This window comes from Manacus vitellinus, unplaced genomic scaffold (genome assembly GCF_001715985.3).
Source record: "Manacus vitellinus isolate BGI_N305 unplaced genomic scaffold, ASM171598v3 scaffold_5_pilon, whole genome shotgun sequence".
In the NCBI taxonomy this organism is placed as follows: Eukaryota; Metazoa; Chordata; class Aves; order Passeriformes; family Pipridae; genus Manacus; species Manacus vitellinus.
Window position 1 is genome coordinate 10,519,043 of NW_021940682.1, and position 18,387 is coordinate 10,537,429.

The 18,387-nt window shown below is 38.2% G+C and overlaps 1 protein-coding gene across 1 annotated transcript in view; it reads left to right on the forward strand.

Annotated features, from left to right (window-relative positions):
* Nucleotides 1-18,387, forward strand: part of TRIM24 (tripartite motif containing 24) — a 60,370-nt gene that overhangs the window by 7,725 nt on the left and 34,258 nt on the right. Inside the window, exon 2 of the mRNA XM_029963528.1 lies at nucleotides 15,944-16,062. Coding sequence (XP_029819388.1) covers nucleotides 15,944-16,062 — 119 coding nt within the window. The remainder of the gene's footprint in view (nucleotides 1-15,943; nucleotides 16,063-18,387) is intronic.

The following is an 18,387-nucleotide window of genomic DNA, read 5'->3' on the forward strand; positions in this document are numbered from 1 at the left end:
AGGTTCTTCCCCTCTCCCTTTACTTTGGACTCAAACAGGGCCCAAGGAACACCACTTTGTTCAGGCCCCAGGGTACTGGGTTACACATTTGGGTTTTTGTGGGTTGAGACCAATTGTTTGTTTGTATTATTGTACTTACTGTATTATTTTAATAAATTGTTATTCTGACTTATAATCTCTCCTTTGAGTTGGGTTCATTCCCCCTGCTGGTTAACTTTTAAACCAGCACACAGGTTAATAATGCCCAGAAATGTTTGTTTAGCAATACAGTTTCAGGTTCTCTAAGACGTGGAATGAAGACCTTACCCTTGATATCCCCTCATGTTTGAGGCTGGCATCTGTTCTGTTATGTCCCACAATCAGTCCTTATACAGATAGCTTTAAATTCTTTCAGATTCTCATCTTATCTGGATATCTGGACTTTCCAATGTCATCACTTAATTTGACCTTGAAAATACAGCTTTTGACATCAACTTAAATTTTGTTATTTGTCTGTATGTAACATGTTCTTTCCCTCTTAGTTTGATAATGATTAGGATCCTTCTTAGTTAGTTTGAAGGATATAATAGCTTCATTTGAAGTTTCTTAAGGTGAAGTTCAATTTTTCTTCCATGTCTCTTTGTAATCTAAGAAGATTTAAGATTCTTTTTTTAAATCTGCCTGATACACATAATTATTTCCATTTCATTATTCCTATTGCCACTTGCTTGAAGTGAATTTTCTTCGTCTTCGCCATTACAAAGTGCATGTTTTAATTGTGTGGCTAACACACTTTCACAAACATGATTACATCTATGTATCCTTTCACAAGTCTTATTTATACTGTGGTGCATCAATAACTGAATTGTTTAACCTCCAATTTATGGAGATTTGGGAGTGCTAATGTTTAGAATTAGTGTTTATTATTGGAATATGTATAGGAAAGACATGTCAAGTTTTCATACTGGTTTTGATTTGTGGTTATTTTGAATTCAAAACTCACAGAGCTCCAGAGATTGAATACGTGGAAAGCATTTAGGATTGTTACAGGTGAAATATAGTATTATTGTTTTGATAGCCTGAAATGGACAAACCTCTTGGTTAAAAAGTCATGAAATTAGTAAAAGCTTAAAATATTAGTCAATAAACTATCTAGAGATGGTTCTTATTTTTCTAATCAGAATACCCTTCTTTTAGAAGAAGGCATGCTTTCAATATGATACTTATTGTACAAGTATAATTTCAAGTAGGGATATATTTGCCAAAAATTACTGCATTCTTTTCCACCAGGAATTCCCCAGAAATCTGGAGACATACCTATGCAGCCTTTATTAAGGTGGACAACCACATGATGTGGAATGAAGCTTTAATCATGCTTGCTCCAATGTATGATTAAAGTATGTAATAGATGTTTATTATCTTATGTATGTATGCAGAATAGTATTTCTAGAGTAGTTTGGATGCATTTACATACTTGCTTTCTCTCACCCATAGAAACTGGGAGATTGAATGGCTGAAGCCATCAGGAACATCAGATAAACGTTAAAACAACTGCAGTGATGTAGCCCAGCTCATTCCAATTGGAAGCCTTACTGAATTTAAGCTGTAGAAGTTATCGAAATAGCTGTATTGGTGTGTGAAGTTTTTTTCCAAACCAAGATTTATATCTTCAGAGGCCAACCTAGTTCTATTTCAATAAAAATTCAGCTTAGAATGTCTCTGGTAAGTGATTAGTATTTTTAACAGTGGAAAGGAATCTTAGATCATAAGGTGAAGATCGTAAGGAAAGAAAATATATACTAATGTATTAAAAATTCTCAAATACATGTCTAGTTGAAAGCGCATTTTGTTGTTTTAATGCTTATAATAGAGATACCTCTTAAAAAAAAATGCCTTGTTGAAAGAGCAAAGGAAAATAGCTGTGCATATGTTGATGAAGAGGCAAGTGGAGGGATGAGTGTGCTCTTTGTGGGCTAGCTCATTCCTAGGAGAAATGTCCTGAAGAGCTAGTAGGTTATGCAGCAGGCTTTTAGCTTGGTCTGCTAACTTCCGTGAGTACTACGAAGTGACTATTTATCTCAATTTTACCCAGTCAGTTAAATTCTAGAAAAATTTTGTTGAAACTCTTGATTCTGAATGTAGAAACTGGTCTTTTGTACAGGAAAAGCTTTATGCCAGTGTTGTTTGTGTTAGTTAAGATACTCTAGGAGGAATTTCCATATTATTAGTGGAATTTCCCAGTAATGGTAAACTTGTGAAGATGATATTTTGCCATTTATATCTAATCTAAAAACAAAACAGGGGAAAACCAAAAGTAACGTAAAGCGAATTTTAAATGTGACTGTATTTCAGGATGAATGACTTTATGAAAAATCCGTTATTTCTGAAATTAATTTTATTGCAAAAATTTCCAAATAATAGAGTAGTGTGGTGGTTTGACCTTGGATGGATGCTAGATGCTCACCAAAGCTGCCCTATCACTCCCCTCTGTAACTGCATAAGAGAGAGAAATTAAAACAAGAGGCTCATGGGTCAAGATAAGGTCAGGAAGGGATCACTCAGCAATTACCATTGGGGCAAAACAGACTCAACTTGGGGCAATTAACTGAATTTATGACCAATCATATCACAGTAGGATAATGAGAAGTAAAAGCAAACCTTATAAAAAACTTCCCCCTCCTCCCCCTCATTCCCAGGCTTAACTTTATGCCCAATTCTCTACCTCCTGCCCCGTGGTACCACATGAGGAGGGGAATGGGGATTGTAGTCAGTTCATCACATGATGTTTTTGCTGCTACTTCCTCCTCAGGGGAAGGAAGCACTGCTTCCTCTGCTCCGGTGTGGGGTCCCTCCCATGGCAGGCAGTCCTCCACAAACTTCTCCAACGTGAATCCTTCACATGGGCTACAGTTCTTCACGAACTGCTCCAGCGTGAGTCCGTTCCATGGGGTGCAGTCCTTCAGGAACAGACTACTCCAACATGGGTCCTCCACTGGGGTCACAAATCCTGGCAGCAGACCTGCTCCAGCATGGACTCCTCTCTCCACAGACCCACAGGTCCTACCAGGAGCCTGTTTGAGGGTGTGGGTTTCCCACAGGGTCGCAACCTCCTTTGGGCATCCAAAGCAGGGCCATCCATGTGCTGCAGATGGATATTTTTCCATGTGGACCTTCATAATATGGTGATCAGGCAGGGATCTTCAGGTGAATATGGCCCTGAAGTGTGCGTTGTGGACCTGTGTGGGTGATCTGGCTGAACTGTGAATGGTATCAAAATCTACTGTCAGACCTATTACTTCTTGCTTAACTTTTATGTGCTATAACAGTTTAGTGATGCATTATTTTTTCTTTGGCTAAATTAAAGACCACAGAAAAATTGTTTTCATAGAAAAATTCCAGTGATACTTTTAAAATTTACCTCAGCAGTTAGGTAGCTATGTAGTTGCGTACTGTTTAAACTATGTACTCGCAGCTCAAATGTGCTTTGAAGATGTCAGTGTCACAGTTGGAATGACTAAATTATTTCTTTTGTTACCTGCTGGCCAGAGAGTGTGTGTAAAAACATAAATGAAACAGTTGTGTGAAGTAACTAACAAAATGACATTATTTTTAACAAGAAACAGTCTTGTAAAGTCAGCTATGAAACCAAAGGTTGAGTGAAAGAATGTTCCTAATTACTTGATACCGTCTCTCCAGTGCTTCAAGTAAATGCTTATTTGAAGCTTTTATGTGGGAGAAAACTGTGTATTACCTTGCATACATTACAAACTTATGATTGAGACTGATGTTAAACAAGCTTTCTAGTTATTTTTGAAGTTTATCAGTGGGCTATGGGGAAAAGGATGACAGTAAGCAAAGCTCAGCTCTTTGAACTGCACTCATGGGTTTTGAGGGCCCTTGTTTGTAATGTGGATTTGGGTCATGGAGACATCCTCATTTCAAAAAAGAAATCTGCAGCTCTGATGCTAAACTGTCTGTAATTGGGAGTATATGGACAGGAGAGCTGAGCCATTTGCTTTCTGACTGTAGAAAGATTTCTGTTTCTGATTAATAACTAAGTTGCCACAGGCATCTTTTTATTAAAGTGGAGAGTTCCCCTTTCAACTGTAGTCCCTCAAGTGAATATAGTGCAATTTGAATAAAACAAGACTGTAGCACAAATACCCTTTGAACTAAAATGATTGCCTAATTTGAAAAGTAAGTGTATAATTTTCCCGGTGAGCTGACACATCTGTCAGTACTGTAAATCGCAAAAAAGAAACAGGACTATTTTTACCTAAATGTTGACTTGGAAAATCCCCATGTATTTTCTAGGGTGTCTACTTGAGCTCAGAAAGCATTTAATAAAATTTACTTAATCTACTTCATTCATTTCTGGGCATCTGCTATAGAGTTTGAGCATGGTTAAGGATGTGTGGAGCTGAAGTTTGTTGAACTAATGCTATAATCCAGCCTCTACCCCAAGTTCATGCTGTGCTTAGGCGGCTGCTGCTGAACCTGCTATGTCAGGGTACTTGTAACACTGATGCTCTTAGGGGAGGGATGCTGGCAGCTGCGAAGGGAATGAGTAGGTAGGAAGAAAGAGATGGAGACCTGCACTACTCTGCTGGGGCTGGAGAAGATGGCTGGAGATGGAGAAGATGACCTTCTTAAAATTAGAAGGTTCTAATTGTAAATGGAAGTTACACTGCCTTGATAAAACAGCCCAGCACCAACAGATCTGTTACTAGAAATAAACAGTATGCAAAATTGTCCTGAACAGCAAAAGTGTGAATTGAAACATACATATATATATTTTATTTTTTTTCCAACATGGACATTGCTTTAAAATGAGTAAACTACTTGCAGAAATAATGTAGGAGTGCAAATTACATGCCCTCGTAGTCAGTTGGTTTAAAGAGAAGTGGTAGTAGGTTTGAATAATTTTTGCCTTTTGAAAAACAACCGTGACTTGTAAGTATTGTTTCAACAGTTTTCAAGTAAAAGTTGAAATTCATAGCACTGCCCAGCCCCAAAGTGCTAAATTAGAATAGCAGTCAGTAAGGAACTGAGATAAATTTCTGTTTAGCAGTTTGGCTGAATGAATGTAGAGCTATATAGCAGGACTTCAGTAATGGCTAAATATCTGGGAACTTTAAAACCCTGGGGGTAGTATACTTCTGGATTAGATTTATCTCTTTTGAGTGTTTACAGATTCCTACCTATTCTTGCTTAAGCAGTTGGTTTTCTTCACTCAGTAATTCTGTTCCTTATTTGCTTTTGTCTTGTTTGGGGGCCTTTCATCACACATTAGCAGCTATTGTTCTCAGTTGTTTTAGCCTGTGACTGTTTGTCGAGTTTACCAGCTACAGACTACTTGGCCTTCAATAGTTCAGTTTTCCCATTTCCAATAGTGAGAGAGAACCATGAGGGTCTGACACACTGGCTAGCATATCTTGGAAACCCCTGAATTTAGAGTACTTAGATTGCTGAGTTTAATCAATGCTTAAAGGAACTTGATCTTCTTTGAGAAGTTCTAAACTTTTCCTCAGTCCCTTCTCTATGTAAAAAGCTCAAATGTGGTTTCAGAGTTCATGTGTTAAATACCGCCTGAGTAACTATTATTTCAGACACACAGTTCTTTCCTGGGATGAACATAGGTGTTGTTTGCATCCCATAGTCATATCTGAATGTAACTCCAGAGATGCTAGCAGCTTTTTCTTCAAATACTGCACTTCAAGTTGTTAAATAGAATGTTTATTTTCTACTTCATGGCAAAGGCAGAGTCCAGTGTTGTGAAAGAGTGTTCAGAAGTTTCTGTGATGGAACACATGGGAAGGCCTGTGGTCTTCTCACATCTAGCAGTGAATTTAAAAAAAAAACACAAACAAACAAAAAACCAACCAACCAAAAACAAACAAAAAAACCCACCAACCCCCCAAAGTTTTATTTTACATTTGTCTTGACTCTTATCTGTATCATAAGATTGACTTGCAAGTATTGCTCTTATCACTCAATAAGTATTTGTTGTATAGACTGTTGGCAGTGGGACCATCAGTAAATTGTATGCACCTTGATGGATGGAGTAGGTTCACTTGCATATTGGGAGACAGTCCTCTGTTGCCTTTTTCTTTTTAGAAATGGCCTTATAACTGGAACAGATAGTCAGAAGCAAAGCCATGGTTTATGGTAGCTCATGAGTCTTCTAGGTTATTGTCACAGCCATTCAAACTCAACAGTGGAAAAGATCTCTTCTCAAAATAATGATTCTGGAAGCTGTTTTGGCAAATGGAAGATGACTTTATACATGGGTGTCCCAAACGGATTCAACCAACAGTCCTCTTTCCTGCATTCAACCCTTTGTGCAAGAGCTGAATGTGGTTTGGATTCTTTAAGAAGCTAAATGCTAATCTTGCATCCTTTAAAAGTCCATTTAACAACAGTGTTATTGTATTGTGTTCCAATCTGATTGTATTTATTGTGTGGGGTTTTTTTTCTTTTTCCCTGTTCCCAGTTCCATTGAGATGAGATCAGATTTAATGTGGTTTCTTTGGCTGCCTTTTGACTGATTTAAAATTTTGAGAATATAGTGTAGGTGCTGTGAGCTGCAGAATGTCTGATTTCAAACTTTTGCAAGAATAGCTGTTGTTCTGCCTGAAAGTTGTAGTTGGTTGGTTTTGCTTTTTTATTTGTCATTATGCCAGCCAAGTAGATTAAGAACCATAATGTCATGGTGGAACCCTTGTGAATATTCCTTAAAAATAAAGTAAAAATAAAATAAAGGAATAGAAGTATAATCCTAGTTCATTCCCAAACTGGTATTTGATGCTAAATGTAATGTTTCCAGAACTTCATTATCAAACCTTTGAGGCAGTATGGTGCAAGAAGGTGGAAATAGATAAGTGACTCTAAAGGAGAGGTAAATAAATGGCACTTACGAAGATCAGTTTTGGTAGAAGATTCATTTTCTTAAGCTTCATTCTTAGTACCAAGAGTGTCAGGCTGGGAAAGCAACTGTGAAGGAGCTCTTCTTTGATTTTGGGAAAATGGAGGAAACCTTAGGAAGATTAGACTTCTTCAGTGGATGTGGATGTTCACATCAGCCAGCAGGGTCTGGCTCATGGTTCAGTTGCCTACTGCAGATTACAGCAGCAGGAGATACGCCGTGGGAGCATAAGTAATATCACTGCTGCCTGTGTAACCTGCTGTCTTCTGAAAGCTGTGGGGCAGCTGTTGGAAATCCCTCCTGTTCTTACTCGATCATCTCTTGGACCCAGAAGGGTCTGTTTTATTAGTTACATTCAGTAATTTTCATATTAATGCAATGTCAGAGGAGAAGATAACACTGCTTTTTAATTAATGCTGGTTCTTGGAGGCTGTATAGTCTGTGTGGATCTCACAAGCATGTATTGCTCCAGCTTGGTGGTGTTTAAGCTATGTGGGAACTGGAAAAAGCTGGTCACGTTGCATTTCGAACTCTTACAGCAGTGCTGAGGGATACTGGACATATGTAAGAGAGGAATATAAAGTGAGCTGGCTTTTTATTCTGGTACCTCTGCACACAAAAGTGCAGTGCCTGTGGCTTGCAGGTAGGTTGCAGGTAACTTCAAGGATATTCTCCTCTCTAACTGCTGGGTTTAGAATATTGGAGGGATTCTTACAGTTGAGCTGGATGCCCAATAGTGGATAAGAGTATTAGTGTAGTTACTGGAAAGAAGTGGATGTTTTTAAGGTATGATTTATCTGACCAAGTGTACACATCTGTTTAACCATGAAGCCAGACAAGACCCAGAAAGCAGGTAGAGAGGTAAAATCAGAATATAGGTATAAGTCAGAATATAAGTATAAACAAGAGAATGAAGAATTTGCCAATATTTAGCTAGAATGTACTGCCAGAACCTAGAGATTAGTTGGTACCGTACACTGGAAGAATGCACACACACCTAACTTAAGTAAGATAAGGGGCAAAATGGGGGCTTGAGTCCAAGAGTCTTGCAAAATTCACCATGGAGTGTGCTAAAACCAAGAAAGTTGAAAAGTTCAGCTGAGGAAGGGGAGTAAAATACGACCCCCTGAGGATGAAGAAACAGTAACGACCACCAAATATCACCCCAAAAGGACGACTCTACCCCAGACTCTGCCCAAACTCCGCCCATTATGAATATTATAATTAGATGTTGCAATTATATGAATATGTATGTGAAAATTTTGCAATCACCTGTAAAAATGGTATAGAATCATGTCTTTTCACTGGAGAGACAGAGCAGTTTGTCCAGCGCGAGCTGGCTGCTCTCCATCGTTGCCTAATAAACATACCTCGCTGCTTAAGGCTACAAACTTTGTCTCTAAGCAGTTTTTCTGTTCGTGCCTTTTTGGGGGCAAAATATTGGCATCAACCATGAGACTACTTCAATAACTGTGAAGGGAACTTCTTGTAACACTTAGATGAATCCCACTGAAGGGATTAAAACCTGGCAACACTGCAAAGAAACTTCATCTATCTTTCAGGTGCAAAGTTTAACTCTATGGAGTCACTTGAGCATAATAAATCAATATTAGTTTTGTGCTGCCGTTAAGAGTTACTTTTCCATAGATGTAAAAATTCTGCATGTGACAAGCTTTATTGTTACACAGCTTTTAAATACAAGTAGTCAGAATAGACTGGATTTGGGAGTCTTGGGATTGTTCCACTTAAATAAATTAAATGGCTTGGATCTTTGCTTTTTTTTATTCCATTAATAATGTCTTGTAGAGCACTCAGACCTATCTGATGGAAATAAGAAGTATCTTTATTTTTTTCTTCTATTTGACTACATTTGTTCAGAATGGGAATTTTCATCAAATATTTTTTGTACATTTCATTGTCTCTGTCCCTGTCAAGAACAAGCTTAAAAAAATAAATCTAGAAATCCTTAAAATATTGCCAGGTTAAAGTATTTGTTATATAACTAATTTAGTTGCAGCACAGATTAAGAATGTATTCAGAATTTATTGATAAATACATACTAAATTCCTCTTTCTCACTGTTGAGCATATAAGTCCTGGGCATTTTACTTGTGTGGTAAATGGGCTATTACCATATTGTCATTGAAGAATATATTGAAGAGACACTAATTAGTTAAAAAATCTATTTTTACTAACAGTCAGCCCTTTCTTTTTCTTCTCTCCTCCCTCTTACTAAACAAAATGACTTAAAGGCAGAACCTATTATTCTAAATCAGCATATTATTTATATGTATTTTTGAACATCCATTCCTTGCACATACATTTTACAGAGTCCTCCATTTTCTGGTGCATCATTGTAATCTGTATTTTGAGACAGTTTGAAGAAAACATAATAGAGGTGTTTTCATAGTAGATGACTTCTGAACTCTAAGTCTGTCTTTGAGGAGAACTTCAAAATAGATATCCATGTAGCAGAATACAGACAGATGCAGTTAAACAATGCAGGTAACAAGTTCATGGCTTTGAATATTGACACTTCAGAGATTTTAACTGAGTTTTCCTTTGGAGCTGAAGACTGCAGTTTGTTTGGGTGCAGAGATCTTCTGTGTGCTTAAACAATGTTTTCCGCTAGGACTTTAAAATCACAATAGCAAAGATATATGGCATAGAGGAGGCAGGTAAGTTGAGATTCAGCTGTCCAAACCAGAATATCTTCTGCCAGTTCTGGGATACCTGTGAGATTTTAAAAAGGGCTGGTAGCTGTACTGCACAATCCACAGGAGCCCTATTTCCTCCTGGAATAGTAGCTGGAAGCCAGGCAGGATATCACCCTCAAATTAGGTATGTCTGTTCAGGCGACTAAATTGCTCCCCTGAGGCTAGTGGCTTGAAAAATGAGGAGCAAGAGTCTAGTTTGCCAAGTTTGATAAGTAGTTTCCAGTTATTGAGCAGTGATCATATTGAGTACGGGAGGAGACCTGTGAAAAAACAGATCGCAGGGGTGCACCTGAGCACTTGAAGAGGGAGTAACATGAGCTAGTCAAAGGCCTTGGATTGCATTATTGTTGCTGTTTTGAATGACATTTATACTGAAATACTCTGACTAAAGCCCATTACCTACTGCTGTTCCCACTACTGCTTCTAACTTGATTCCCTTAGTATGTTTCAGATTCTTAGAAGTTATTTTTTGAGACTTCTTTTACCTTCACAACTGCTTAGTGTTGATGGGAACATTATGGTAGCTGGCGCTAAACAGAGCAAGTGAGTGAAACAGTCAAGAGTGTCGTATGTTGAAGTATAGTTTTCATCCTTTCAACAAAGGATTAAAAAGAACCAGCTCTTTCAGTGCCTTCCAGACAGGCTTGGTTCTTTGAATGGTGACTGCCCACATGATACTGTGCTTACCTGCTTTTTTGTAACTATCATTTCTGGTAATAGATGCATTGTACTGTAACTACTGAACTATCAGCTGGTGGTAGATGAGAACTCGAAATAATGAAGACCAGAGTATGAAATTTCTTGCTACAAAGAAATGACTATTAGCTGTGTTGTGCTTGTAACTCTAAGATATGGGTCCATCTCCTTACCAGAGATTTTTTTTTTAATCCCAGTCATCTTTTTTTAATTAATAATAACATGTTAACATGCTGCTATTCAGGAAGAAAGGTACTACTTTCCTTGTTCCAGATGCTCGTGGATACAATGGACTTGAGCACTGTTGGTAAGATCCTGGAGCGTCTGCAAAATGGTATTTCAGTAGAATGTGTACATCTAAACAGCATTAAATCCACTTTCAAAATGTTATTTCAAAATTAAATACATGGCTGCTCAGAAAAAAATGATGGAAGAATATCACAGAATCTTAAAAATCCTTGCATGTTGTATACCTGAATTCATTACATACCACTTGGAAATACTTGACGATTTCAGGACTTGAAAGAATGTATTTTAATGAAAGAAATGCTCATCACGGTCAGCAGTGACAATTGGCTTAATTGTTGGTAGCTTCTGCATCATTGTGCAAGCATGTTCATTGCAAGACAGACTTTTTGTTCATCATCTTGTACTTAAACATTGTCTATCCCACAATAGCAGTGTTTCCCTTTGTTACCATTATGACACTTCTTATAATTGTGTTGTTGAAGAAAATGTGTTGGACAGCTCTGGATGTGAATATAAACTCTCCCTTCAGAATTTCTTAAAGTATTCAGAAGTGGCTGGAGAGTCAGTCCTTGCAAAATTTACAACTTATGAAGTCTAATATGCAATATCTGAAATGTTTGAAGATTGGGCACGTAGAGCAAAAACAATGAACCATTTCACAGAGCAGATGAAATATTTTAATTCAGCTCTGCAGTGCTTTCCAAGAAAGTCAATGCACTGCAGCATAAAAACTGGCCTGTAACACTCTTCCAGAGGGGGGATTACAGTAATAGTCTTTGTCTGGCTTTCATTTATTTACATTTTAAGGGATTTAAAATAATTTTAATTAACAATTAATGAATTATAATTTTAATAAACTTTCTTGCTAGATTGGTGGTTGGTTTGAATGTTTATACTTTGGCAGTAGGTACCAGTTTTCCCTTGAGATGTGCCTGCTTGTTGGTTTAACCTATCTCCCCTCCACTAGCAGCAGCAGTCTGTCACAACTAGATGGGAGCAGCTTTTTCTGGAACAAACTGGTTTAAAGAAGTTGCCAATTTTGCAGCACCAATAGCGGCTTAATGAGAAACAAGAGGAAAGCAGTAATTATTTTAAAAATTGATTCAGACATTATTGCACATGATATCGCTTCTCAAATTAAGTTTTCTAACTGTTTATTTTTAACTGGGAAACATGACCTGTGTAAATATGACCAGTTTACCCTCAACCCCATGCATTTTAATGAAAAGCCTTGCTAGTAGTAATGGTGTCTGTAGACACAGTGAGAGAAGATTCTGTAGGTCAACATTGAAATGCCCTAATTTTCTGTATAGTTAATGTTAAAAATCTTATAGCCGGCACTGCCTCCAGTCTCTGATGTACCTTTTATTAATATTAACTGGCCTGTCTGTTTTTTTAAACATTTTAACTGCATGTGTAATTCACTGTTAATATTTTTTGTTCTGAAATCTGTATAGTTAGAATTTCAAACAGAACATGCATAAAACTGAGAAAAATTGCTGTACAACCCCCTAATTATTTATTCTGTAATGACTGTGTCATTACAGGTAAAATTGCCAGTTACTTCCAAGCACTCAATTTAATTAAGAGAGCTCTCTTTCAGAAAACTGGTGGATTTTTTGACTGATTTGTACTGAAGAAAGGGAACCATTAAGTCCTCCTCTTTTAGTAAAGCGCTTTGCATCTACAAACAAAAATACCTTCTTGGATCTACAACTGATCATCCATTGGCTTTATTAAATTGGCTCTGAAACGTGTTCGCTACAGTGAAGACGCAAATGAGCCAAAACTGGGGCAAACCAGAGAGAGCAGTCTGCTCCTATTGTCTCGGGATGCTTCAGTAGTCTGGAATGTACTCCCAGGAAACTGGGAGCCGAGTTGGAAATAATACTGTATATGCCATGAGTCTGTTGTGCTGAATGGGCTGAGGTGCCCTTTCTGTGGATGCACCATTAAGAATGGGCCATGATTTTCCCTACCTGCCTAAAATGCAGGCTAGCATTCCTTGGAAGAGACACACATGGTATGAGCCTGTAGCCAGTGGGAGCTGTTATGGTGGAAGCTCTTCTATCCTGGCACAGCCCCATTTGATTCACATTGCAGTACCTTATCCAGCTCATTGCATGGCATTGTTACTTCTGTTAGCAATGTGATGTCCTGGCCTGGTTCAAGCAAAGTCTGAATATAAAATTCCACAAAATTGGGTTTTGTATGAAGAGATGCTGCTAAGAAGGGTGGAGGTCTTCCCCTCTACTCCTCCTACTCAGGAGCCACATGGCTGTACAGCTGCATAAGCAACTCTGCTGGTGTTAAGATCTGATTATTGAGAGATACCTCTGTCCAAATTAAGGTGCAAACAAGGCCATATGCCAAAGTCAATAATATGTATTTTATTTAACATTGAATATGAGGTATAGAGGTAGAAAGAAATAGAATAAAGGGGAGGAGGAGAGAGATCAAGCAGAAGATAGTCACCACCCGTGGATCCAGTGGCATCCTGTTGGCCCTTCTTCTCCCTGGGCTTCTTGGTGGTGTGGGTCCCAAGGTCATTCAAAAATTTTCACTATTTATACATTTCAGTAAACAAAGGAATTAATGCTCACTGGTTACACAGTTCTCTTATTCTGTTGGTTGAATGATTGCTTCACGCAGTCTTCCCGATCTTCCCCTGACGGAATTACCTTTTACCCAGCTGGAGCTGATTTCCAGTTGCAAGCACAGTTGGCTTTCCTTGCGGCCCATAAATTCTGCATCCTTTGTGTCTACTACCAGTGATATGTTCTTCTCCCTAAGCTTTGTTTACCTCCTGCTAGGTCTGAGGTAACACCTGGACAATAGTACCACCTCTATCTTATCTCAAGTTCACGAGGTATTACAGTCCAAGTTCCGGATATCCATGGAGGCATATTCAGGAAGGGGGCTTCCGTGGTTGTTGGTGGTCACAGATGCCATCTGTCCCATAACCTGGGGTGGTCTTTGTTTGACCAGTGACGTGTGTATGAGCAGTTGCTTCTTTACACAGTTTACCGTAGTGGGTATTTTTGTCCAGATATGTTAACCAGGATCTTGCCTCCAACAGACCTGGACTTAGTGCCATCCTGTCACTCCATTCTGTGCTTATCTCATGGCAAAGTCCTTCTGTGGCCTTAACAGTGTTTGAGATAGGCAGCTGTTCTCTTTAACTCCCTAACCTGGTACAAAGGAGCACATGAAAATGTGGGATCTGATCGCTTACTGTTCTCACAATTATCATGATGGTGATTATGAAACTTCTTCTAAGTTAGGTAATATGTTTTCACCTTCCCATTGGAGCCCACTGTAAATGCTTGCTCCATTAAAAAGAAATAAGAATCTTACAAAATTACTTTGACCCTGACACTCGAGATCTTTCACTTAAATCCACCATCCTGACTAAACCTGGTTTAAAACTGTGTGTAGCAGTCTCCAATCCAGAATTATAACAAAAGCAAACTTCCTCTCACACGGTGGCAGAAGAAAACACTGAGTTAAGGCTAGAAGGCATAAGAAATTCTAGAAAAAGATTCATGAGTTGTAGGCAGTTTTCCTTTTTTCCTTCTCCCATGTCAGCCTAGAATTTCTAAGTGATCTCTTGAACAGGTTAGTTGGCAGTATTCTGTTGGTGATAATGGAAATGAAACATTTGTTTTATGTGGATACATTTCCTAATTTCTCTCCTTCCCTGCCCTCCATATTTGCAATTCAGCTGATTTATAGACTCTACTTAATGCTGCTGATGAGTTTCAGTGGTTCCATGTTTAATCTTCAGTGGTGATGGTGTCCTCTTCCCATCCTTGTGCTGCTTCTCATGTTGCTTCAGCATAGGCAGTAGTGCATTTGGTCAGTGAAGCAGAACAGGGGATGAAGGTAAAGCTTGGGAGAGCAAGAAAAATACGTCCATGTCAGAATGAGTTTGCCAGTCTCATTCTGGCCAACCCATCTCCCCAACACATTCAAAGACCGACTCAGTCACTTGTGTTGACTCACAGCACTGGGCTTTGTCAGGGTCAAGAAAGAACAGTGAGGGAACAGGAAGAGGGTGGTTTGTAATTGGGACTGTTGAAAAATGTAAAAAAAGTCTTTTTTGGCAAGTGTGTAGCTTGAGTATTAGGAGATTTATTTATTGACCCTTGACTGTGGTAAATTGATTTGCTTAATAAAAGGAGAACTTCAGTACTTGGAGTTCTGTTAACTACCTGACATACCAGAATTGGATTTCTTAATGATCCTTCCTGATTATAGTATAAAAAATGTTACAAAAGTTGTAACCAAAATATAGAATTTGTATATCAAAGGAAGCTGCACAAATATGTGTTGATATGCAGACTGGTAAAATGGCAGTTATAGTGAAACCAGGCTTAACATCATAGGAGTTCAGATGAAAGTGAAATGCCTTGATAACAAGTGGAAAACTGCTTGCTGAATTTCCAGAGTGAAGAATTGCTTTAGTAAAACTGATGGACTTTTATTATAGCACTGCTTTGTAGTGGGTTGGCAGTTAAATCTCAAGCATCTATTGGAAGAATGTGCTAGTGAGACACTCATTTTCTTCAGCCAGGAAAGGTGTCTCCTTTAAATTGTTTATATAGGTCTTTTCAATTTCAACCGAGTCTACTCACAGCTGAACCCCAAGTTTTGAACTTGACTTTGTCCTTTTCATACTCTTGAAAAACTAATTGTTTAACCCTTTGTGTTCCTGGTTCTCAGCTCTTTCTTCAACCTGGAGCCCAAGTATGTTATTGTCTTAGAATTGTACCCCAGTGTGTCTTGCAGAGAAGAGGAGGGAGAGGACCTTGATTGTTTGTTCCTTTGTCTTTCTTGCTTGCTTTCCCTTTCCTAATGTGAAGGTAGTCACAATATTAATACAGGTCTGCTCTTCCTCTCTACGGCTTACCTCGTTAATATTGAATGTATTACATTTCTGTGTCTCATATGACGTGGTTGAAGGTCATGTCACACTACTGGCGTGTACGTGTGTGTATGTAATACCACTCAGTGTCATTAATTATTCCACACTAATAAGTGTTTACTTTAATCCGTTCTATAACAACAAATTGTCAATGGGAATACATTATCTTTAGAGTAAAGGAATTAATTTTTTATAAGATTAAGGCAAATTCTTTATGGGATTGAAACAAAAAGGTGTTTGACCTTGACTGAAAGAATATGTCATTGGGGAAGAACATATAAAGGTTACTTCAGTGATTAATGAGAATTAGCTTCTTTTTTCCCATACCTTATTAACGGGAGAGTATTAAAACATCCTCTCAAAAATATTTATCCTTGTAACCTGTCTTTGTAGTTGTTTAATATATCTTAGTTTGTGCAAGCATAATCAGATATTTTTTTTCCCCCCGCAGTCGGTGTTATCCGCTGTCCAATTTGTGGTCAGGAATGTGCAGAGAGACACATCATAGATAACTTTTTTGTGAAGGATACCACAGAGGTTCCCAGTAGCACAGTAGAGAAATCAAATCAGGTAAGTACATTAACATGTAATCAAGTTAACAACTTTTGCATGTGTATGCATATCCTTGGCTTCTTACTGTGTGGCCTTTCTGCTGTTCGTATGCAGGTAGAAGAACTTCAAGTACTTAGACATCACATGGGGTAGCTAGTCTAGAAAATCAGTTAAATCTGAAAATGCATGTGAAGAAGGTGATTGTCATACTGTAAGCTATTTCAATTGTTGATAGAAAATTTCATCATGATAGCAAAAGATAAAAGTAAGGAATAGGCACTAGAATGGGAATTTCTATACTTTGGGCAAGGTACTTCAGGCACTCTTAAGCAGGGACTCAACACTGCATCAGAAGATCTCAGTGTAAAATGGAATCCTCTAGTGAAATCTACTTTATTTTTCTTATCTCTGTATGGACAAAACAGCGCTAAATAGCTGGAGTCAAATTGCCAAGGAAGAAGCTCAGAATTCTAATTGGGGAAGATGGTATGTTCTAGGGGTTTCTTGTTTGGTTTTATTTATGTAGACTACTTCTTCGTTTTGCAGTCGAGTAATAGCCATCTCGTAAAAGCTGCTTATCTGGAAGAATTGTAATATTGGTGTGATTTTTTTCTCATGATGATTTTCAGGAGGCAGGTACTAGTGTGGAAGCTGTACCAAATGAATAATCACATCTGTGTAGGACCACAGTTTAGTAATCTCTGTTATCAAAATATTGCATGTCTTCATTTTTAGCTAGTAAGAGAGTATCTCGCATATCTCTTTACTCATAAACTTTTTATTAAACTCCAGGAACTTATTGTAAATAATTCAACCTCTTTGTATGGTGCTGCATTGTTTGTAATAATAGTACAAAAAGGTTGCTATGTCCCCGTCGCTTGCATTTCAGCTCATCCTTTAATATTTGGATGGTGGTCTCCTTTTATTTTGAAAATGGCTCTATTTTCCTTTCCTATTTTGGGGACATGTATTATTGGCTCTTGATTTTTTTGTTTGGAGTGCAATGTCTTGGAGTGCAATGTATTCCAGTTGTTTCAAAGATTAGTTGAAATTTGTGCTCATGTATGTGAATGGGCACATCCCTTGGGAACAGATGAAATTCCCCAGTCAGGTTTGTGATACCAGCTCACTGAGTCCTGAAGGCATAAGTGTTGTCATCATCTCTGAGGAGCAGAACTTCTGTCTGGAAAATGTTAAACTGTGTTCAGCTTATAAGGAATTTTGAAACTGGATTTCTGAGAAAAGATAGACCTTACCAGAAACTGAAATTGAGTTCTGAGTCTCTGGAAGTACAAACAGTGTTCTTGCAATGTAGGACTGTTTGACCTTTGCTTTTTTTCTGTGTTTGGGAAGGGGGAGGTGTTGGTTTGTTTTTTTGTTTTTCCCCTGGGTGTTGCTGGAAGATATCTGAGTTTTGCAGATGGTTGTGAGATTTACACAGTCTCTCAATACTCTACCAGTAAGATTGACAAAATGCATAGTCCCTGTTGAAAATTTGTTAACTTTTATAGTGACTTTAAAATTAGGATGAGAAGCAAAATAACTTTGTTATGCAGAAGCAGTCCTGGATTAATTTGGGGGGCAGGGGCTGTACCATATCCTCTGCTTAGTTATACAATATGTCCTCTAAGATAGCACTTTGTGGAATGGTGATAATAATGGATTTTTTCTTTTTTCTCATGGGTGGTGACTTATTTTGACGTCTCTGCTCTCCCCACCCCTTCCCCTTTCCCCTCTCAGTTTTTCTTTCCTTTCTGTGGAAGTTAAGTGGGAAATTCCATCCACTGACTGGTGTGAGCAGATGTCAGGGAGGTTCTTGAAAGCCTTTATGTTTCCTTAGGATCCCTTCTCAAACTTCAGTCTTACTCTTCCATTCCATATTTGTTTCTCCCTCTCCCTAACACAAACCAGCAGTCTTGCATTTAGAAAGCGAGTCTGTTCTTCAGCTAAGTTCCCTGGCTGAACCAATCACACTTTCTGCAGCAGTTGAAGGCAAACCAGCAGACTTCGCTGAACCAGCAGAATAGGACATTCATGTACTTTTCTGTTGATTTTTAAAAAAAAAATGGAGCTAGATGTTTGGTTAGATGCCTGCTAAGTGAGCATGTACCTTACCTCTTGGAAATGAATGATGTGCAGTTCTCTTTGTTTGAATAGATTTATTTTGGTATGATAATGACAGGTTTTGTACACTCCTTCGTATGTTGACATAAAAAAAGCTACACCATTCTGAAAACCTCTCTGTTTAGGAACAGCAAAGTTAAATCAATAATAGTTAAACAGATTAGTGTCCTGTTCAAGGGGGAATATTATGAGGTTTAAGGATGATACAGCCTTCTAATC